This window comes from Cryptotermes secundus, unplaced genomic scaffold (assembly GCF_002891405.2).
Source record: "Cryptotermes secundus unplaced genomic scaffold, Csec_1.0 scaffold343, whole genome shotgun sequence".
Lineage (NCBI taxonomy): Eukaryota > Metazoa > Arthropoda > Insecta > Blattodea > Kalotermitidae > Cryptotermes > Cryptotermes secundus.
The window spans coordinates 811,105-834,503 of NW_019729214.1; the positions used below are offsets into that span (position 1 = coordinate 811,105).

The 23,399-nt window shown below is 38.1% G+C and overlaps 1 protein-coding gene across 3 annotated transcripts in view; it reads right to left on the minus strand.

The window, feature by feature from the left end:
- Window positions 1–23,399, minus strand: part of LOC111865433 — a 41,565-nt gene that overhangs the window by 2,084 nt on the left and 16,082 nt on the right. For all 3 annotated transcript variants that reach the window (XM_023853469.2, XM_023853470.2, XM_023853471.2), the window contains 7 exons: window positions 21,864–21,999; window positions 20,378–20,668; window positions 13,397–13,599; window positions 10,490–10,619; window positions 8,629–8,786; window positions 4,922–5,171; window positions 339–1,955 (listed from right to left, as the gene is read on the minus strand). In XM_023853469.2, coding sequence (XP_023709237.1) covers window positions 1,756–1,955; window positions 4,922–5,171; window positions 8,629–8,786; window positions 10,490–10,619; window positions 13,397–13,599; window positions 20,378–20,668; window positions 21,864–21,999 — 1,368 coding nt within the window. In that variant the 3' untranslated portion in view covers window positions 339–1,755. The remainder of the gene's footprint in view (window positions 1–338; window positions 1,956–4,921; window positions 5,172–8,628; window positions 8,787–10,489; window positions 10,620–13,396; window positions 13,600–20,377; window positions 20,669–21,863; window positions 22,000–23,399) is intronic.

The window sequence follows — 23,399 nt, forward strand, 5'->3', positions numbered from 1 at the left end:
AGTGTGTAATTCAGAGACACTTGTACAGCTCCCGCGTTATTAATACGTGAAGACTCTTGAAGATAGCGTGAACAGATTATTGCGAATAGGGTTATAAAGTGTGAAACCCCGCAACTTTGTTATAATTAATTGTAGCTGAGATTTGTAGGTTGTTAAATAAACCAATTAACGATCTCTACGGCGTATTCAGTAACGAAACACGTTACAGTATGATAGCACCAATGTAACTGATAAGGTCAAATAAATTCATATTATACTGTCTTATACATACCAACAAGACATTTCTTTCTTACTGAAGGTACTGAAGTCATAAAGCTGTACAGCACTATACTACTTACCTACTTTGATGAACACTTTCCGCTTATCTGCCTTCCCTTCTGGGTTCTGTGTGCCTTTCCAGCATCTTTCAGCATATTTCTCTTGATATCTCTCCAGTGAGTCACATTTATCTTCCTGTTTTGTCTGATGTTAAGCTTTTTCAATGGGCATGGTGAAATTTCTTCCTGCCTTTTCACCCCCTACCTTTTACTACATAGCATACCATTACAGCATAATATACAGCAGGGTAGCCAACTTTTGAGTGGCAGTTACATAACAATACTGCAGATATACAGCAAACTTTAAACTGTTAGTAGGTTCAGAATATTCTGCACACCATTATGCCACTGAAATCAAGGACAGCCACAAAAAAAGTGCCATATGGTGTTACTGAAAGGGAGCCTCAATTATGGGTATGTGGATGACTTCAGTCCCATGAAGAAACTGCCAAGTGATTCTACCTTTTTGTATGAGAATGCATTTTCTATGATTTTGAATTAAGAACAAATATAGGACCATACTTCAAATGAATGCAGACCTATGCCTGAAGCAGATGGAAATTCTTCCCAACATAGACGGGCTGTACTCCATAGAACAGGCTCATCCCTTTCATTGAAAACTATTCTCTGTGAATGTTATTTTTATTTTGAATTGGCTCAGAATAAGCTGTACATGTTACCATCCATAATGGTGATCATTATTTATTAAAAAAATTAGCTGTATTTTCCTTCTCCCATAGGGTCCACACATTTCTGGATGTACAAAGTATAAAAAGTTCCAGTGCTACAGCTCTAAGAGCTCAAAAAAAAAACTTAATTTTTAAATCAGGCTGAAGAGGCTTTGTGTGCTTATGAAAAAGACCTGTACTTTATTCTAAAAGAGGTAATAATAATAAAACTATTACTGACAGATTTTGTTTTCCACTAATTCCAGCCAAAATGATGGAAAACACATATTGGAATATATATATTATCCCAAAAGAGTTTTAAAAAATTGCATATAATTACAACTTAAAAATAGCCTGTAAAAACATTCATGTCTTCATATTAAATAATACACTGGCTATACCTTGCGGAAAATTATACTGTTTGCTTTCAGCGGCTTCTGTTACTGACTTATCCACTTTCTGTCTTTGCATTGTGTTTCTCAATTCCAACACTGAGAATATTTTCAGGCTGAGTTTTCCTTCTTTCATCAACTGATCTACTACCTAATAACTGTTTAGCTTCATAACCATCCAGGGATCATGTCCTTCCAGGTCATCCTTCTGACTGGCAGTTCAATTGGGAGGACTTTCCTGGTGCATTTTACAATTGCAATGCAATACATTTTATCAATAGTTGTCTTTTCTTTACAGTGCAAATGCATTTTCACAGAGCAGCAACTTGCCACCTTCCATTTCATCTGTTCTTCTTTTCTCCTTTACAGGTTATCTACTCACTGTAACTTCCTTCTTCTTTCAGAAATTAACATTTTCTTCTTCTTCCTCCTCCTGTTCTTCACATGGGCCTTTCTGCTATTCCTTCGTCTTTTCCTTAGTATCTTGAATCGATGGATAGTTGACACATTGACTCTTTCCTGAGGGTTGGCCAGTAATTTTAAGTCTAAATCCTTGTCCAGTCTCTCCAGAAGAACAACTAAAAATGTTAAAACATTAATAACAGATGAGATTCTAAAGGGTTCTGATAATGGTGTGTAACACTTAGGATTACTGGGTTTTTGGACTTGCCCATTGTATGATATTCTAAAGTACAATAAAGAATACAATATTTTGGAAACCTGATCTGTTTCCATCCTCAGGTGAGGAGATGGGAGACACCTACTCTGCTGGGTCCACCAGAAAGAGCTAATCTCAATCACGATCCTGTGACTGAGGTTAGCTGAGGATGGAAACAGATCCAGTCTGAAACGTTGTGTTCTTTAGCATTCTTCAGAATATCAGACAACAAAGTCCAAAAAGCAAGTACTCCAAATTAATAATACAGTATAAACAATTTTAGTTAGGTAAGCACTATGAATTGTTCTCTTACTTATTAGGCATCAGAACATGACAAGGATGAAAAAAGAATGACACATACCAGAATGAGCCTGTAATCATTCTCAAAGAAAAAAACCATAAGCATAGGCTTTGTAAGCCTTTGTCCTTCAATGCACCATGACATGACAGCTGAAAGCCAGAAGAGTGGAAGAAGAGGCGGCCATTCCTAGGCAATGGCACAATAAACATGTTTCTGCAGCAATAAATAGTGACACAACAATAGATAAGGTGTTTTCTATGCAGTCCTTGCCAAGGTTATATAGCAAGGACCAGCAGGAGTGTGATCTATATAGGTCCCCTGAGGCTCATCTTATACTGAATGGCTGGAATAACCCCTTCATCAACATGTAAAATATCTGGGTGTAATCTATAATAACAGCATTACATGGAGAATGTACACAGAAATGATTGAAACCTAGTCCTTGAGAACATTTACTAGAATCCACTCCATTCACACTCCATTCAAAAATGAATATTTAAGTGCTAACATTAATGATTCTGTATTTCAGCATCCCGTTGCAATTGTTCACATTAGCGTCCATTTGTCTATATCCATCTAAATTGCAACACTTTTTTTTTACACTTCAATATATTCTTTAACGCTTAACGCTACATGTTTCGGCCTCAAAGGGCCATCTTCAGGTGTTTTATTACAGATATTCAATCAAGACCTTGTTAAAACTGCTACACTGTTTCGCTGTGAAGTGAAACAAATTATAAAAGAATTTTATCTTGTTTCAATTGAAGGAGGACTGCAGCGTGTGGTTTCAAAATGAATTGGAACAGCGAAACAGTGTAGCAGTTTTAACAAGGTCTTGATTGAATCTGTAATAAAACACCTGAAGATGGCCCTTTAAGGCTGAAACATGTAGTGTTAAGTGTTAAAGAATATACTGAAGTGTAAAACAAGTGTTGCAATTTAGACGGATATAGACAAATGGATGCTAATGCCAACATTAAACTAACCCTCAATAAGGCACAGATTAGAACAGTAATAACTTATGCTTGCCCCGCTTGGGAACTAGCAGCAGACACCTTCATCTTAAAACTGCAGTGCCTACAAAACAAGGTTCTCCACACCACTTGATATTTTCCAAGGTGCACACCGGTGTGCGATTTGCATACAGCTTTCAACCTTCTGTATATATATGATTATATGACAAAACTGTGCAGGAAACAAGAAGTCATACAAAATCATGAGAACAAAGATGTTTAAAATATACGACAAGGTGAAGCTGAACACAAAAAATACAAGAGGCTTACTCTGGGAGGTGGTCAAGCTTACAACTGTACAAGTGACTAAGCTGCCATTGTAGCTTAAGATATGCATGATCTGCTTTGCAAAGCCTGTACTGATGAGAACTTGCATACAGTGCAAAAGGAAGAATTTTCAATTTGCTATATGTGCAATACGTACACTTTACAAAAGGCCAAGCATATTCATAAAAGACAAACCCATCCTCTGGTCCGTGAGAAGTTGCACAAGGACTATTACAGCAAAGGTTCAGTTGAAAAGAAAAAATCTCTGGTCATAGGTCTTAAAGGGCTTGATGCCAAAACAAATTGATTGGCAGTAAATTGCGAGTCTTAAAGTAAATTTGACTTTGACTCTGACTTGAGTGATCTGTAGTGTGTGTAAATCAGTGAGGCTGTTATAATCAGTTGAAGTTATGAGTTGTAAGCATCCAATAAATCCAATAACCTATCCAAATCCAGTGTCTTGTCACTAACATGTGACAATTTGTTTCAGGTCCTTTCCTTTATTACTTTGTAAGTGTTGGAGGAAGTAACCAGAATCAATTGAGAAACACATAAATTGCTGATTAAATGACTACAAGATTAAGTCACTGAACCAGTGGCAATGACATACTACTGTCAGTTCTGGTTTTTAGATTTCAATTTCCTCATACCATTCCTGTCAGGCTTATGAAGACAGGCTGCAAATGCAAGAACTAAATTCTCCCACAACCCTGGGAATCAGAACAGATGATTAGCTTAGACCAGTTCTTCTTTTGCCTGAATAAGAAGCTGACCAAATGCAGAATCCTCAAAGTTGTAAGACTGACACCAGTAATAACTAGCGGCTATGATAAATGTAGGCCTCACTGTCCTGGATGGAATTCACAATCAGGTCATGAAACTCAAAAGTTTGTGACTACAAACAATGTGACCACTCACTCTGTACATAAAATTTGAAAGACATGCAACTATTTTGTAGCATACACTCAGTTTACTGAAGTATCTCTTAAAAAGACAAGGTCTCTTTAGCTGAGGTGGCAATGCTGAGAACAGGAATAGCAAAAGGTTAAAGGAACTTCCCAGAATTTGCCTGTAAAGACCAAGAATAAAAAAATCTGTCACTATAGCTGTTGTCTAGGCCAAGAGCTGCAGTAAGTCAGGTTACGACTTCTGTCATTCTCTTCTACTACGTGTTACAGAAAGACAGGTCTCCACTGTTAGTGTGATTTCATACTAGACTGCCACTTCAGCATTACCTTACTTGAATATGAATTTAGCCAATACGTACATGTGTATAAAAAGATGCAGTTCCAATTACATACTTACCTGCTCTGTCTTTTATTTTGACAGCAGTTGAATCAAAACAAAAACCTGGATTTATATGAGGGGGAGTAGAATACAGAAGTATTCTTTCTCGTTTTAATCCTGGTAACTCAAGAACTGGTGGAGATTCATTCTCACTTGCCATGTTTGCAGGTGTAAGACATCTTACAGCATCTGAAATAAGAGATGACTGTGGTCTCTGCTGCCCGCGCTTCACACGCACCTCTTTTTCAGGATATTCATCCTCTGAAGTCTAGTGTAAAACAAAGAGAATAACCAGATTATTACAATTTAAAAACATTAATAAAAGGTTTTATCAGTATATAACCTTAAAGCACTCTCACAAGATGCAAGTGATATACATGGTAGAGTCATTAAGTTCGTGAAATGTGGTTTTATCGCATCATATTACAAGGTATTCACATACACTTATGCAGATCCACATCGGCCCTCAAAATAGTTGCCGTTGGCCGCTATGCAAGTCTGCCAAAGTTGATATAGCTGTCAAAAACATTGCTGAAACATACTGGCAGTAAATTCCCGTACAACGCTTTGTGGCCATTCCACAAACTTATTGACTATGGTAGTATATCAACAATTAATACTAGCAACAGATATACAACCAAATTTTAAAAACTTGAATTCTTTCATCTAATTATTATTTATTTGTTTTATTAAAAAGCTTGGCAGGAAAATAACAGAATACAGTAAACTATCCAATGCAGGGGTTAAGTTCCTTGAGAATGGCACATTAAATAAGTCTGTACTAGATAAATGTAGTAACACTGGATTAAATAGAGATATATGAACACAGTCACAAGAAGTCTACTATTAATATCTAGATAGGTAATTTTTTACACACACTCAAATGAATGACCCCACCTCCACTGTTTAAAGTTTTCAAAAGCACCAGAATCTACTGCTTGGATTTCATGCCTGTAGACATTTTGAATATAATAATTTAAATGTCTTTACAACTGATTTATTAATAGGTAACAGGACTAATGTAATATTAGGTGGCAACAACATTACCTCAGCATTAGGATGACTACATTTCAGTGTTCTGGGTCATGGCCTAGCGCACAAAGTGTATATTTAAGTTTCTCACATTTATTAATTTCTGCCTCTGTTTCTGGATATATAAGCAAATCTGCACTGGACAAGGCTCTACTGTATTTAATTGCAACCTGAGAGGGCATGCCTATATTTAACACACTGTGAATCATGTTCTTTTAATTAAATACCCCAGTTCACATATATTATACATACAGAGGCAGGGAGCAACTTTATTTACTTTCTTTGGTGCCAGATGATTTTCTGGTGTTAAACTGTATGAAAACTGAATGTAGGTAGTTCAACAGTGGCTCATGTGGTTCTGATTTGTATGCAGGAAGTATATGGTTCAAATCCTGAGCAGGATACCATCTTGACAGGTCTTTCGTGGTATTCTTCAATCCTTCCAAGCAAATCTTGGAAAGACAGTACCTTAAATTAGGCTGTTACCACTTCCCTCCATCCCTCATCATATCATTCAATGATATATAATCTTAGACATTATCAGCATCATTAAATAAACTATAAATATATAAAACAGGGAGCTCTGTGCAGCAGAACAATGCAAAATTTGTGAGATTAGAGGTTTTCACGGCGGTGACTATGAAGAAAACAGTCTTCTGGGATGTGGCACCATGTAAGTATTGTGTTAACTGACATTTCAGAGGAATGTATCGCCTCCAGCTTCACGGTAGAAGAAAAAGAATTCCACAAGCTGTTAGCACCTGCCCATGCTGGTTCACTTGTGGAATTCTTCTTTTTCTTCTACCCTGAAGATGGAGGCGATACATTCCTCTGAAACGTCAGTTAACACAATACTTACATGGCGCCACATCCCAGAAGACTGCTTTCTTCAATGCAAAATTTACTAACACATGTTGTCTCACTGCACTGTTGTGCGTAGCATGAAAGCCACATTGCCATGCTGGATACTTCTTTTCTCTCGGCCAGATGTAACAGTATTTTGCAGTTTATGTTCACTGAAGTCCACTGACAGTCTCAGAAGAGTCCTGTTTTGGCCAGAAAGGCACCAACTCCTTCGATGGGGGATGAGCATCTGAGTTGGACTCAATTGTGGTGGACTTTCAGTGTTTTTATCCCCTCAACCACATTAGAAAATTGTATTTAAATTTAATTTCTTTTGTATACAAAAAATGCATTCAATAGAGCAGAATTTAGAACATACATTATAGCACTTCTGGAACACTTCCGTTTCTGTAAGGTAGAATAATAACTTAGGCATGGACTGAACTTGTCATCACCTTTTGTATATTTACTGAACTGCACAATACATCTGGACTTCTTAATTACATCCTCAGTACATGTTGCATTTTGAAGTCTGTCTTCATCCTGTGTATGCTGGCTGTTGTCATCCAAGATGGCCTCTACAGTTTTGACTCATGATTTGGGAAAAAGAAATTTTGAGTGTAAATCATGGAGTCAGTTAACCAGCAGTCTTTCATACTAACTTTTCTAACTTCCCTCATAAAAATTATCAGGCCCCGAAATATTTCCATTTCTGTGTTAATGCTGGATAATTAAGTGGTTTTGGTGATATTTTTCACTGGTGTGCATTTTGAGTGTGGTACAGATTAGACAAGCTGATGGAAGTTCATCAGTTACAGCACTGACCACTTCAGAAACCCTATAACTATAACGAATACTATGGTTCTGAGAAATAGCTCATCATTTCATCACTCACTTTCACACCAGCTGTATGGCATACATCCTGCAGTTCATCATCAGAATGGATATTAGTTTATGATTAAAAAATTTTAATCTTCACCTGTATTGCACAACTCGCTGTCACTTGCAGCAGAAACTAATGGACATAATCATAACCATTTACCTGAACTGTCAGTGGCTATATCAGTGTCCAGTTTCTGCTTCATTCATTTCAGCATCAGATACTTCAGAAACACAATCTGTGTGAAGCTCAGACAAAATATTGTCATTGTCTATAGCTCTGTATTTCAGAAACTCATAAAGCAGGAGAGGGAACAGAATGAACACACTGCTTTGCACTGTTACAGTAATAAGGGCACAGATTGCAAGTGGCTCATGTTTTTCCATCTGATGAGGAAGTGGACTGAATTGTAGCAATTCTTTCATAGTCACAGTATATAGGAGCATAGGTTACAAGTAATCCTGTTTCTTGGGCAGAAAGAATGATGGCACTGTTCTGTATAGTTAAAATAGATTATAAGTGGTTTGTGTTTATTATCTGAAGACATAACATCTTAAGCTGTTAATACCTTCAGACAATATATGAGTCAGATCAAGCGGGCCCCATACATCCAAGAACTACATGCTCAAAAAGAAAAGGTCTATGTGACATATATGCAGAACACAGGATAGAAAACACACGTTTCAACCTGACACATGTAATGTTTTATGAAGGCCAGAGTTGATTATCTTTTTATGAAAAACAAAATGAATAATCTGTCAGTAAAAGAGGAAATGTCACATTAAGCCATTTCTAACCTACTAATTCTGTATTTTTCACTATCTTAATACATATTACAACTGCTACAATTAACCTATCAATGATAATGAATGACCTGCAACTACTATCACCCCAGTACGAGTATTTCTCATTTGTTTTATTTTATCATGCATTTCCTTTCACCCAATGACAGTGATTATAAGACACTTACGCTTGTGTTTTGATGAACAGGGCTAGGCCATGGCAATTCTATTCTGTCACTATGCCAGGGTGGTGGGGGCTGATATCCACATCTTACCAAGTAAAACATAAAAACTTTAAAACCACCTCTAGCCACTGACTCTGAATGCTGGGTTACTTGATACAACCCTATATGTAAATCAAACAAGCAATTATAAGTACAATTTATAAAAACCAACCTAGTTCTGGCCTAATATCTAGACCCCTCTTTCAATGCATTATACATATTTGCTTAGTGGAAGGTGGAGTCCAACTGGGTCCACTCAGCATGGAAGCCACTGATTGGCCTACTGTAGCCTGCCTCAGGTGATTATGATGATGGAGAATTTGGTGGAATGAAGATTGGCAGGGGAAACCGAAGTACTCGGAGAAAACCCACCCCAGCGCCACTTTGTCCACCACAAATCCCACTTGACCAGACCTGGGATCGAACCCGGGCTGCCGCGGTGGGAAGCCAGCGACTAACCACTTATGGCACAGCCAATCATACACATCCTTGCAGATACATCTAAAGTAACTACATGCCTATGGAGTACTTATTTTATGCTTACACATTACCTTTCCTGTTACAGTATACGAAAGATTCTTGAAGTAAAAGTAAAGCTATCCCTGTAACAACCAGTGGAGGCCCATAGAGTTGTAAGCCATCAAGGCACCCACATTTTCCAGACAGCCAGCTCAAAGACAGCAATGAGGTTGTCAGCCTCATGCATTGGCCGCCCTTTACCTCCAGGAAGATTCCTGGTACCCATTTCTGTTAGTGGCTGAGTCAACCTCAGGGCCACAGTGTGACTGGAAGGATTAGGTCAATTGAGAAAACCAGTGACCTCATCAAGAATTAAACCCATGACCTTCTGGCTTGTAGCATAGTGCCTCAACCAACCACGCTACTTCATTCCCTGATTCTCAAAGTAACCACATGAGTAAGTACAAGTATGTACTTCTGCTATAATTAACAATGAAATAATTATAAACTTCATACAAAGTCTAACATTTTGTACAGCATACAAGATAGCATGTTGTGATTCATGTGACCATTTGATTCACCCATCAGTATTTCATTTATTTGTCATAAAGAGGCTAAACTGTTAGAACAGAGAATCAACATTACATTTTTAGTATAAATGGAGAAAAATGTCACTGACATTAATGAAGTACTACAGAAAGTTTATGGAGATGGGAGAACAAAGGTTTGTGTGGATTGTCTTCAAGGTACATGGGAGGATGTTACATATGACAAAGGATTCAGCTGCTGAACAACTTCAAGGGAACCTAAATGTGAGAGAAATTAGGACATTAATTGAAAAGGCAAGAAATTATTGTCAATTGCCCGTCTGGGAGACAGAAGATGAAGTGAAAATAAAAGAACTGTGAGATTCATATGAAGACAATCTGTGCCAGAATGGTACCTACAGATCTGTGACAAACAAAATGTGAGGGAAAAAATTTACTCAGATCTTTCAGCAAACTGTTGGAATAACATGACCTTTAGGAAAAATAGTGATTAATGATGAGATCTGGGTCTTCTAGTACAACCCTCCCTCCCCTGCCAAAAAAGCCTTCAACAAAATGTGCAGAATCTCTGAGTCCAAAAAAAGAGGATGCTGATTCAAAGGTGAAAACTGTCCATGTTTAAAAAAATCTTCAACTTATATTACCAAACTGTAACTGAAGCAGAACACTATTTTCTTTTGTTGTTACAATTATTTGCAGACAATACAATAAATATTTCTTCCAAAATTACATATATTTGGTTTCATTATACAAAATAAATATGTAGCAACTGGAATTCTAGTCTAAGTCACTTAACATGCATGAATCAAAGAAATTACCATCATAACGATAGCCAGTACGAGGAGAATACTTGTTTTGAAGCTGAAAACCTCGTATCACACGTATAGGATTACCAGTCATTTGACTATGTGCAAGTGCCAAATTTCCCCGTATCATCTTCTGGTCACACTGTGAAACAAAGGTAAACATTCTACAATACAAGAAACATCTACAAGCTCTGTGTAATGCTGTGCAGTCTAGATACTGACACCATCATAAAATAAACCACACAAAAAAGAATTCCTCTAGAAATGAACTTGTATAACCTACAGCTCATGAGTTTGAATGAACTCCTCTGGAAACATACATGTATCTCTTTAAACCAGAAATAATTACCCTACAATTCATCAGTTTCAATGATGAAAATCAACACAAACTAATTTCAGTTATAACAATATGAACGACACAGGGAATGTGTAAAATTACAAATCACATAACTTAGTCAGTCAATATGTTATTACCAACATACTGGAGTACATAAAGTGAGAAAGTAACTGCAGTATAATTTAATGAATGAATGGCTTCTACTTAAAGAGTTGATGTCCTTCAGGAACAGGGTTGTGTTCTCTGTTGCTATGTTCAAAAGACATCCAAGGTACATAGGCTCACACATTTTCTCTTATGGGTGTTGTGCAACTCTTGGTTGAAGCATGCTATACGAGGTCTGACAATAAAGTTCATGGACTCACCATCATGTGTTTGCCATGGCAACAGTGAATAGAAACTTCAGGATGGTCTGATGATGTTGGCATATCAAGCATTTCACAGATGTGTTGCTGTTGATTTATGGCAGTCTCTTTCTGGGTGGCGTCTATTATTGTCTGAGTGTGTTTTTGTGTGCTGTCACGAGAATGTCGGAGCTTGAATTAGAGCGACAAATGAACATGAAATTTCCTGTTAAACTTTGCATGAGTGGAAGCGAAATCAGAGAGATATTAATGCAAGTGTACGGGGATAATGCTATGAAAACAACAGCAGTTTACAAGTTGGTGACACGTTTTTTTGGGGGAAGAGAAAGTGTCACTGACAAAGAGAGATCAGGATGGCCAGTAACAAGCACAACTACAGAAAACTTTGCAAAAGTTCATCACATTATGTGAAAATCGCTGGCTGACTGTCAGGAGCATAGCAGAGCAAGCAAACATGAACAGAGAAACAGTTAGGAAAATCTTAACTGAAGATCTTGACATGAGGAATGTGGGCAAAAATGGTCCCAATGGAGCCCACCAAAGAACACTGTCTGTGAGGGAGCTTTTAGTTAGTAAACAAGTAACTGTGCTGGAACACCCTTCCTATTCACCACATCTAGCCCCCAATGACTCTATTCTGTTCCCAAAGATAAAGGAAATACTGAAAGGAAGGCATTTTGATGACGCTGATGACATTACGAGTAATACAATGGCAGCTCTGAAGTCCATTCCAAAAAACCAGTTCCAAAATTGTTTTGAAAGATTGACTAGGCACTGGCATCGGTGCATGGCTTCCAAAGGGGAGTACTCTGAAGGCAACCACAGTGATATTCAGCAATGAGGCATGTAGCACTTTTACTGCGATGAGTTCGCAAGCCTGTTGTTAGACCACATATAACTTCTGTCTTTAGTGTTAGGTCTGATCAAGTCACATAATTTTAGGAGGAACAATATACAGTTTCAATCTACACTTTTTCCCAACAAGTCACAATACACCACAACTGCAACTCAAAGAAAGTGAAGGATATCATAAAAATGACTGGCAGGAACAAATACTGGAAAAGATAATGGAAGAGATATAAAGCCTGAATACAATCAACAAGGGATGGGAATCAAAAGAACAGTATATGAGTTCATAATCTGCATGTGGATAACTAGGAGTAAAATGTAATAATGTAATTATGTTTTGCTTTTAGAAAGTAACTCAAAAGTCTGGTAGCATTTCATCTCCAACATGGTATGGTGGTACACTTCATTTCCTTTGGCAGTGCAATCTTTTATTTTTATTATTATTATTATTATTATTATATGTATTGTATATATCTGTAAATTTCATGGCTTTTATATGAATTACATGATCCAAATGTGTAGGTTAGCAAGTTTCTGTGTAGTATTCTGTTTTGAAAAGTGATCAAGGAAGAGACAGTGCAAATTTGTACCCTTTTTGGCCCAGACATGACACCATTCCCCACTGGTTTCATTCATTACTCAAATTTATTGTAAAAGCAATTCCAGCAACAAATTAAATTATCATGAAATTAAAATATTACATAAAATTCAAAATTCTGATATATCATCATTACTGTATTAATATTTCGTTGTTTTGTCTTCACCCTATTTTTCTTCCAAACATATTTTCTTGCAGATTCCTTACAAAATTGTGTACCTCTAAGCAATGATATAAAAATTTAAACAACTGCTTTCATTTTATATGAACTTCCCTAAGGAAGGGGCAATTTAAATTGTCATCACTATACACATGCCACTTTTCAGAAATGTTATTCCTCAAATAAATGCAAAAGATTTAAAAAATATTCATCTGAATTTGTCTGATTCTATAGGCAACAGCCATAAGAATGAAGGAAAAATTACTTTATGTTGGCACCACTGACCTGACTTAAATTAATCCCATTAGGGCAGAGTTTCCCAAACTCATGGTCCACAGGTCATTAGTGGTCCACGAGAAAAAACTGCAGGTATATGGACAAATATGCATGTGATCAAAATCTTTATATAAGGAAAGCCCTAAATATATATAAATTATAAAAAATGTTTTGACCACTCAACTTTTAAAGAAGATACAATGTTTTAAGTACCCACAAGTGAGTGGATCCAAATGTATGGCTACAAGGACTTTCTACCATATATTTAATCTGGCAAAAAGCTGTCCATATATTACCTACAAAGTTCAAAATAATAACGATGAAAACTACTCACCACAAGCTTCTTTGTCTTTGGGTCTCGTCCACCCTCACCACGGTATCTGAATTCAACACCATAGTCATCTACTGCATACACAAAGGATAGCACCATAGAATAAACTCCTTCTGGTCCACCATGGATGGCAGCTTTAAGAGGCTGGTGAACAGAATATCTACAGCACTGACGTCTCAATTTCCATTCTTTGCCCACTGGCACTCCTACACACAAATTTTATTTAAAATAAGTTTGAAACAACTCGACAAATCTAGTAACACCATGGATCACAGTCCTTGAAAATCTGGTAAGACGTCATTCAGTTAGCCAAAAAGTTCCTTGCCTTGTACAGAACCTAAAGATTCAGTATCATTCACATAAGGGAATGTCACTGGATCCTGCCTTCAGCCATGTCAGTCAAGTCTGCATCTTCACACCCCATTTATCTCAGATGTACGTAGGTAAGTCAATAGGTAAGTTACAAAAGGACATAGAACTTAAATAAGAGTACTGATTTGAAAAATACTTTTATTTCTCAACATAATCTCCCTGTACATTGAGGCACTTGTCCCATCATTTCACAAGCCTCTGAAAAAAAGCAGCATACAATTCTTTGGGCTGCTGTCGGAACCAGGTGGTGACTTCCCTTTCTACAGCTTCATCGTCAGGAAAATGTTCAGCCGAAAGATGAGGTTTAAGAGGGCCGCATGACAGAATAGGTTTTCAAAAAGTCTGTGCACAATGGGTGCTGTGCATGCCGACCCCACAACACAAAATGCAAAGAATGGGTCTCGCATTACAGCATCTCAATTGCTACCACGATGAAGGACACAATATGCTAGCCCGACCTGTCACAGGTGATGAGTCCTGCTCCAAGCAACTTCCATTTGTTCGGTCCTCTTAAACATCATCTTTCAGCAGAACATTTTCCCAATGATGAAGCTGTAGAAAGGGAAGTCACCGCCTGGTTCCAAGAGCAGCCCAAAGAATTTTATGCTGCTGGTTTTCAGGGTGTTGTGAAATGATGGGACAAGTGCCTCAGTGTACAGGGAGATTATGTTGGGAAATAAAAGCATTTTTTCAAATCAGTACTCTTATTTGTTTAAGTTCAATATCCATTTGTAACTTACTTATTGACTTACCCTCATATTTTACTATTACCACCTATGACTAGGTCTACTGAGTCACCTCTTCCCTTCATCTGAACAAATTCTAGTTAACCTAACCCAGTTAAATATACATTCTGTGATATATAACAAGAATATTTTGAGGTTATAACCATCTAAAACACTTTTCATAATGCACAAAAATCCTTACTTAATGTTCTTTGGTTTAAGACATTCCAAATTTTGTGTTCATTCTTTATGGTTCCAGCAAAAACTACATACAATGTATAGTTTTCCCATATTTAGTATTTTATACACATACAGTGAATGAAAATCCAATCTGTTCATGAAACCTGTACCTTGATTTACTACCATGCTTACTCGAAAGGAAGACTGGAGTTCTTTCTGTATTTTCAAAGTTAAATAATGAAGGGATGTCTTGAATTTTTGTACCAAAAATATAGTTTTTAAAAATGTTAAGGTTATAGTGGGTTGATGTTTCTAAAATGTTGCAAATGCTAACATGCATGCCATATCTTGCCATCAGCATAGCAAGTAGGAAAGTGAGACAGAAATATGTTTCAACATCAGCCACCATGAGATATAACAAATCTGATTGTAGAACGATTGAAGCTACAAAGCGATAGTAAAGCAACAATCATGAAGGTGGGACTGGTGAACACAGAAAATGTGGAAAAGAAAATAACTTAATATATGTTTTCAAATATTTAGTATCTTTCACATGTCCATTGTAATAACTGTATGAAATTAATACTGTCATGTGTTAGGGACCAGACAGAGGGTTTGGACTGATAACTGGCTTTACTGAACACTTATGAATTATAACTACAAATAATTATAATACTCTCTCCTAATCCACACAATCTACAAATCACTACAACACATACTAAGTCTTCTCAGTCTGTTGTCTTCACTAGCTGTTGCTACATAGCAGCTATGACTACCAACTTGCAACTCATGAGTGAACTGTTACTGATACTCATTATATAGCCTTGGTGTGGACCACATAGGAAATGCTGCTTCCAACAGTACCTCTATTGTTGCATTTTGATCTTCTGCATAAACATGTTTACTGCACCAGTGCCTATTAATGGTGTCTTAGAAATCCCTCATTTGCTTCATCAGTATCTGCTGCAGCAGGAACATGTTTACCATCCCAATACCTAGCCCTGTACTTGTTCCACTATTCTTGCTTTCAGCTGTCATGTCATAACACATAAAATCACATTTCATCTGTAGACATGTTTCTTTGTGGAAGACTGTCTTCAATTCAGTCACCTTCCATTTAGGTACATATACACATAGTATTGTCATGTGTAGGGGGTACATACAACTAATAATTGTGGATTCTGGATTGGATGATTAGGTTTATTTGATGTCAGTATCACAATTACACTCAACTGTAATAGTTCACACACTTTCTGTGTTCTCTCCAACTTCACTTCTGAGCTCTACTTTCACTTCTAAGCTCTGAACTCCAATTCTGAACTCTGAACTGACAGCTTCTCAACTGCTCTCCTTTCATTCCTGCTAGGCAGCTGGGATAGGAATCACCTCCTTGAAGAGTTCTGTTTGTCATATCTGTGGTAACAGTCTGTTAAGAATGTTGCCATGGATATGTCTCCAATAGCTCCATCTAGACCCAGGGGAACGGTGTATTTCGTGTTACCACAGGAACATGCCTTGTGAAGCCCCGCCAAGTGGACGCGCAGGTTGCGGCTTTCAGGCTGCACGTCACATTACTCCCTCCTTAAGGCTGTTCATCCCAAACAGACTAACAGTATATCACCTTCCTTTTCCTCTCGAGGGCTATGCTTGCAATGTCTGCAGCCTGTCTTGCTGTCCTTCCCATAGCTCATTTGTTTTGTTTTTTTCTCTCTCTGTAGTGGCATCTCTCCAACTGCTACCACTGTTCCCGCCTTAAGGGTGCTTGTCCTGAGTGGCTCCCTTATGAGGTTCCAATTTATTGAGGTTTCTCATCAACATCCAAAGTTCTTCCTTTCACGTGGTGGGTTTAAACCATCCTGGGTGGCCAGTGCCTCCATATTACTAGCTCCTGCTCTGTGTGCAGTTTCTCTTTCTGTTTCAGAGGGGGTTGACCCCTCCACAATGTCCAGTCCGGTTGTCTTCCCGTGCTTTCCAATTGTAGTTTCATTAGGTCTTATTTCTTCCGATATTGTGGCCATCTGCTGCCTAGTTCCTTCAATCTTCTCCTGCCTTCATAGGGCATCCTCACTCACTCCCTGAGTGTCCATAGATTCTTCCTGAGTGGCCCTACTCTCCAAGTTGCTCCCTTAACCTTGAACCTGGTCCAATTCTTTCTGACAACGCCTCTCTTGCGCCATGCCACTCTTGCATGGCGGGTCATCTTTTTGCGAGCTGCAACCAATTTCTTCCGGGCTCCACAATATCACCGGGTCCTTTCCTTCAGCTTTTGGCAGTGCTGCGCGACCAGATTTCAGTCCCTTCACTGCTCCCTCAACATTCCAACTAGCATCACGGCGGCTTCTTCCTTAGGGACCTCTCATTCCAACTCAGGTTCCATGTCCACTGAGGTTGGCTCCTCGCTTTCCAGACGTGCCTCCATCTTTTCTTGGCAAGCCATCTTCCCTTTTCAGCTGTTCTTCATGTCCACTATTCAAGCATTAACTATGGACCTTATTTCTCTGAGATTGTTGTCCGCCTTCAGCTGGTTGGCATCCATCCTGGCCATCATTTCTTGGTTGATTTTCATATTGGCCATCATTTGTTTTTGGCCGGCCAATGGGCATTCTATCACCTGTTGCATTTCCATAATGTGAGATATAGGTATATGATGCAATCATAAATCCAGTAACTGGTCCTAATTGATTAAATCCAACCAATTCTGACACCAGACTGTCATGTGTAGGGGGGTACACATGACTAATAATTGTGGATTCTGGATTGGATGATTAGGTTTATTTGATGTCAGTATCACAATTACACTCAATTATAACAGTTCACACACTTTCTGTGTTCTCTCTGACTTCACTTCTAAGCTCTGAACTCCAATTCTGAACTCTGAATTGATGGCTTCTCAACTGCTCTCCCTTTATTCCTGCTAGGCGGCCGGGACAGGAATCACCTCCGAGTTCTGTTTCATACCCATGATAACAGTCTGTTAAGAATGTCGTTACCATCCATATGTCTCCAACAGCTCCATCAAAACTCAGAGTAACAGTGCATTTAGCATTACCACAGGAATGTGCCATGATCAGAGAGGAACAATTTATACAAACAGAATTACTGGGGTTTTGGACTTTTTCCATCATCCAGAATTTTAGGTAACAGAAAACATGACATTTTGGAAACTGGATCTGTTTCCATCTTCAGGTGAGAAAGGAAGACAGCTACTCAGTTGGGCCCCTTATGAAAAGCTAATCTAAATCACCCAATCCAGTGACTGAATTTAGCTCCTTCTAAGGGGCCCAACTGAGTAGGTGTCTTCCTTTCTCACCTGAGGATGGAAACAGATCCAGTTTCCGAAACATCGTGTCCTCTGTTACCTAAAATTTCAGATGATGGAAAGAGTCCAAAACCCCAGTAATTCTGTGTGTCACCCACCATTGTCAGAACCCTTTAGAATCTAATTTATATAAAATCAAGCCAAATATGTGCATATGTGGATGACACTGTCATGATAGGTAGATCTAGAGAAAAGATAATCGAGATATATAAAATGGAAGAAAAAGGAGGGAAGATAGGATTAGAATGATTATGATATAAATACTCACAATTTTGGGTAGGGTTAACAAGAGGCAGACTAATGCCAATAACCATAGGAGGGTGATAAGTATCAGGCTTTATTATTCCTGAGTCAGGAAAGGTAATATTATAGTCATTAAAGTTTGTGAAAACCAAATCAAGCAAACTGCTGCTGCCAACAGCCTTGATGCACTGTTGCAGGTTAGGTAGACATGTGGACGTGTAGATCGCATCACTCCTGAGTTTAGAGTAATAATGGCAGTCAGGAACAGACAGACCATGATTCCAGTCGAAACAGGAATGTTGAAATACCCCACCATAACAACTCAAAAGTTTTTGGTATCCAGCCTATCTTCTAAAGAGCGAAAGAAATTGGTAATGACTTCAGGTTTGGTATCAGGGGGAAAATAATGGTTACCAAGGAGCAAATTTAAAGTGTCCAGGGTGGGAATTTCAACCCAAACACATTTGTCACAGGATTATAAATCATACCTACATTTAAAAGAGCCAATTCTAGAAGAGAGGGCAGTAAGCACTCCACTGTCACGTGTCTATTAGCAGACACCAGATCGGAGTGAAAAACCGTGTTAACTGTCAGGAAATATATTATGATCTAAACTTGTCAAATAGAGGATATGATAATTGGTAGAACAGACATTACTGTAAAGTTTAAACTGCTTGGTCCAAAGGCCTCTGACATTTTGATAATAAATATCAAAACATGTTACAGGTTGCACGTGTGACCCGGCTGAAGCACGTTCTTGTAGCTTGTATCAGCCATTATCCAAGTGTGTCGATGCCCTCCACCAGGGCTCCTTCAGGATTAACAGAACCACTTGCACGGTCAGGGGTAGAAACATCTGTAATAGGGGAAGGGGGCCTAGACACGGTTGATTTTTCAGCAGAGTAGATCTGATCTGGATTTAATCGCTCATAATAAGGGGTGATTAGACAACCAATTGGCCAGACAACTGTATTGTTAATTAGATGAAAATCATCTTTGGAAACAGCAATGTGAAAGGAGGAATATGAAGTACTTTGTTTTTAACTCAGTGCATGTCAGGAACGCAAGCTCCAATTCATCTTTTAATGACTGCTCAACGTCAGCTGATGTTACATCAGGAGAGAATCGGGAGACAAAAAGTGCCTCGGTTCTGACTCCCTTGGGTACAGTTAAAGAGATGAGCTACTTTTGTTACCAAAAAGTGTAGTCCTAGTTCTCCTCGGAGGGTCGGGCATCCTGAAGGTATAGAAGGATGATTTTCCTTCCTTTTCCTCAGATCTGTTATGAAGCCATCCACTGCCTGGTTGTCGCTAGGCATAGCAGAGGACTCAGGTAGTGAGGTCTGCCAGTTGGGTCTGGATGATACAGCAGTGGAAGCAGGGTGACCACCTCCCGAAATTAAAACATCCCTATAGGTTTAGCAGCATCACATGTAGATGAAAGGGCCTCTGTTGATAAGGACAGCGGAGGTGTGTGAAACTGATGTAAATCGCACAACTGGAGTTTCAGAGTAGTATTATTGCTTTTCAGTACTTGCACTTCACAGCTAAGCTTCATGACCTTTTCCATAAGGGATTTCACCATCTCCATGGTGCATACTCCATTAAGATGAACCGCTTCAAGCTGCCAGCTAAGGGAGTCATTATCCATAGCAGGAGATACAGACAGTCTATCCCAGATGATAATGACTTGTATATATTATTCTAACAAGTGACTGCTCCTTTCCAATAACGCAATTATCATAGGTGAAAGATAACATACCGGTAGCTGTGTCAAGGTTACACTCAAGATATATTAGTTTTCAGGCAATTACAGTGGAAACACAACTCACATACACAATATCAAATGCATTTCTGCTTGCCATTAAACAGTTTATCACAAAGGAGACACATGTCCTTACTCGCCATAACTACAGTAGTAGTAGGCCCATATGCACTAAACACTCTTAACTCGCCTAGCAATCAAGCGAAACAGGAGCAACCACACTGAATGTCCGTCCTCCTGCAGCAGCAGCAAAAACAACAACAACAACAACTTACGGACTCTCCTCATAAGGGAGTAGACAGAACTAACTCATGAGATTTCCAGTGTATCTGTATCCTGGAAATCACCAAAAACCAAAATATATACTATCCATTTTCTTACCTGGGATGTGGCCATAGACAGCTTCAATTTTCTTTCGTGATTTTGTAATTGGATGTGACTTTAATTCATCCTCAGTATCAAAATCAGTCTCATAATAGGTTGTATAACCACCAATAGACATCACAGAATTTGGGCGACTGAGTGTATATGATAAATTTTCTGAAAGAGAGTGACTATCACAGTCATCTTCACTGTGATCATATGGTAGGATCAGAGAAATCCTTGATATAGGGCGACATGGTTCCATTTCAGAGTCATATCCATCTGTCGTGTAGCCATCATTTATATTACCTGAAGAAGTACAAAGTAATGTCCAAATAAATTGTGAAAGGCAATGGAAATATTACACAATACTCCAAGAAACAAGAGAGGCTAAAAAGAGTAATTTCTTTTCCTTTGTACAAATACAGAACTTACACATAGTACAGTGTTTTCCAAGACCTGTTAATTGTTTTCAAAAATTCTTGGTTCAATTAAGTTTTATTTTAACAAACATTTCTTTCAAGGCTCAGGCGAATTTATTTTAATGGAATATCCCCATAATTTATACAACCAAGATATTTTCCACTTAAGACAAAAATGGCCTCAAGAAAAGTTTAAATCTTTGACACACATGTTTTACATGTTACCAGGATCCTACATGACAGTTCCTCATCCACCTCTTTTGAATGTAATGAGGGGGTAGGTATACAAACACACACTGCTTATTCAAGCCATTTTCTTCTATGGCAGCTAGCCAGAAATAAGTTTTTTATAACACTGTTCTTTGACTCAAAATTACTTCATCCATCAGATGAAGTCACATTTAAAATACTGTTTACATGACCTATCAGTGAAATATATCAGATGTGTCTGTGGTACATCTAGTCCTCATTCACTGAGCAAATTTACTTCAGTGGTAACACTTCTGACTTGTATTTTGAGCAGTGTCTGACTTGAATCTTCGGTGGGACACTGACTGTCCTGGCTGAAGTTCTTCATAGTTTTCCAGTTTCCCCCAGAAAATTCCAGAATAGTACTATAAATCAGGACATGAGGCACAATAGATCACTGTGGTTGTGGTGCAAGGGCCAAGAAGGCCCACCCCTTATACATTCATTCATTCATTCATTCATTCATTCATTCATTCATTCAATCAGGACATAACCACTCTATTCCACATCCTTTCCAATTCATCACTCAGCATCATCAACTCATTTGGCACTACAGAGTCTCGGTTAATGACAGCCTCATTAAATAAACTATAAATGAATAATAAAATAACTCCCACTACCACTGCATCAAAACTATGATATTTGTGCATATAAGTTATTTTAAATATACATTACTGTCAGTAACCTACAAGACTACATGGCTCAATGCTGCAAGTGTAATTAACCACCGCAGACTATACAGTACCAAAATCCAGAAGACAACAATCAAAATTTGTAACTACCACTTGCAACTACCATTTCAACATAAACCACAGGATTGAAATTATCATTACTTTGAGACAAATGTTGACCAGGCAGTGATGATGTCTCCACAGAATTCTGTGTTGACAAGTTGGTAGTTTCTTCATGGTAACCATAATCTCGTAACTGCTCAGAAGAAAATCTGGCCAAAATCAAAATGGGATCATCCTAAAGCATACAAAATATAAAAAGAATTATGTTACTCAAAAATGTATTATGATTTACATTAATGCAGAAGATGGAAATAAAAATAAACAAATATGTAAGAACTATCTTAATACAAATACCTCCTATACTCACAGTTAGTCTAGAGCACGGTGGTCTCTTAACCAATATCACTTGAAATTTATGGTGATTAAGCTACAGGTAGCATTATAACAAATTTCAAGGAACAAGTACTTTTTAAATAATTATTATCCAAATAGGGTCTATATAAGAAAGATACAAAGAAATTAACTACTTGAACATTTTATCATAAAATGTGATAACACATTATAAAAAGAATGAAGCAAAAAGCTATTACATTGCACATTGACATAACACTTGAAATTCATTTCAGGGGCCTTATATCACTGTCCAGCTAACCAAAATTCATACACACAAAATGCTTACGGCACATATATTACAAGGTGATTTATTAGTCAGACGCACAATGTAATAAAATCATCTTACAAAAAAATTGTGAATTTTCAGACTTATCCTATTTTAAGGTGCAGCCTTGAAGAGCACCCCACAGTGCACAGTAGTAGGCTCACAAACAATAAGGTGCTGGGCTGTAGTAACCCTATTAGCATTAGTTTAACCTTCATTCACCCATGGACCTTGTGACCTGTATCTAAGAATTTAAAATATGGAAATATTAATCATAATATTGCTGTGTGTAGTTTTGTATTTGATACTGCTGTATACAACACAAATCATAAAAATACTTTCATATTTTGTGTTTCCTTTAAAATGATTTCAGTAGCTCTATTTGAAGGCTGCTGGTCTAGCATATTGTGACATGTCAAAACACTGTTAAGCAACGGGATGTAGAATGAGTTACCACGAAGACAGACTCTTAATGAACGGTCAGTTGCCAAGTTACACAAGAAGAACGAAAGATGCGTTTCTCCATGCCGTGCTGTGCCATGCTGAGCCAAGCCGAATCGCGCTGGTTGCTACGAAACAGTAAACAACTCTTGAGAGTGTTGCCAAGCAACGCCTCTGTAAACACGGCAGTCATGCAACAGTGAAGCAAGCTGCATTTTCCGCCTGTCAGATTGAGGGTTTACAAGAGAAACTGAAATAACAAAAGACAGACCTGACCTCTCATCAGAGGTGCCCCACAATAACAAGACCTAAACTGTCAAACAGTAATAAATATCTGGTCATGAGCCCCAAATTGGGCTCAACACCAAGACTGACTGACTGTCAGACGAAATGTCACTATGACTTTGACAAAGGAGCCCGTACTGGGCAGAACAGAAGTCAGTCAGCCAGACAAAGCAGCTGCGGGAGGAAGGAGAACTGAACGCGTGATTAGAAGATTTTATGTGTGATAATCAGTGATAATCTCCGGGGGGGGG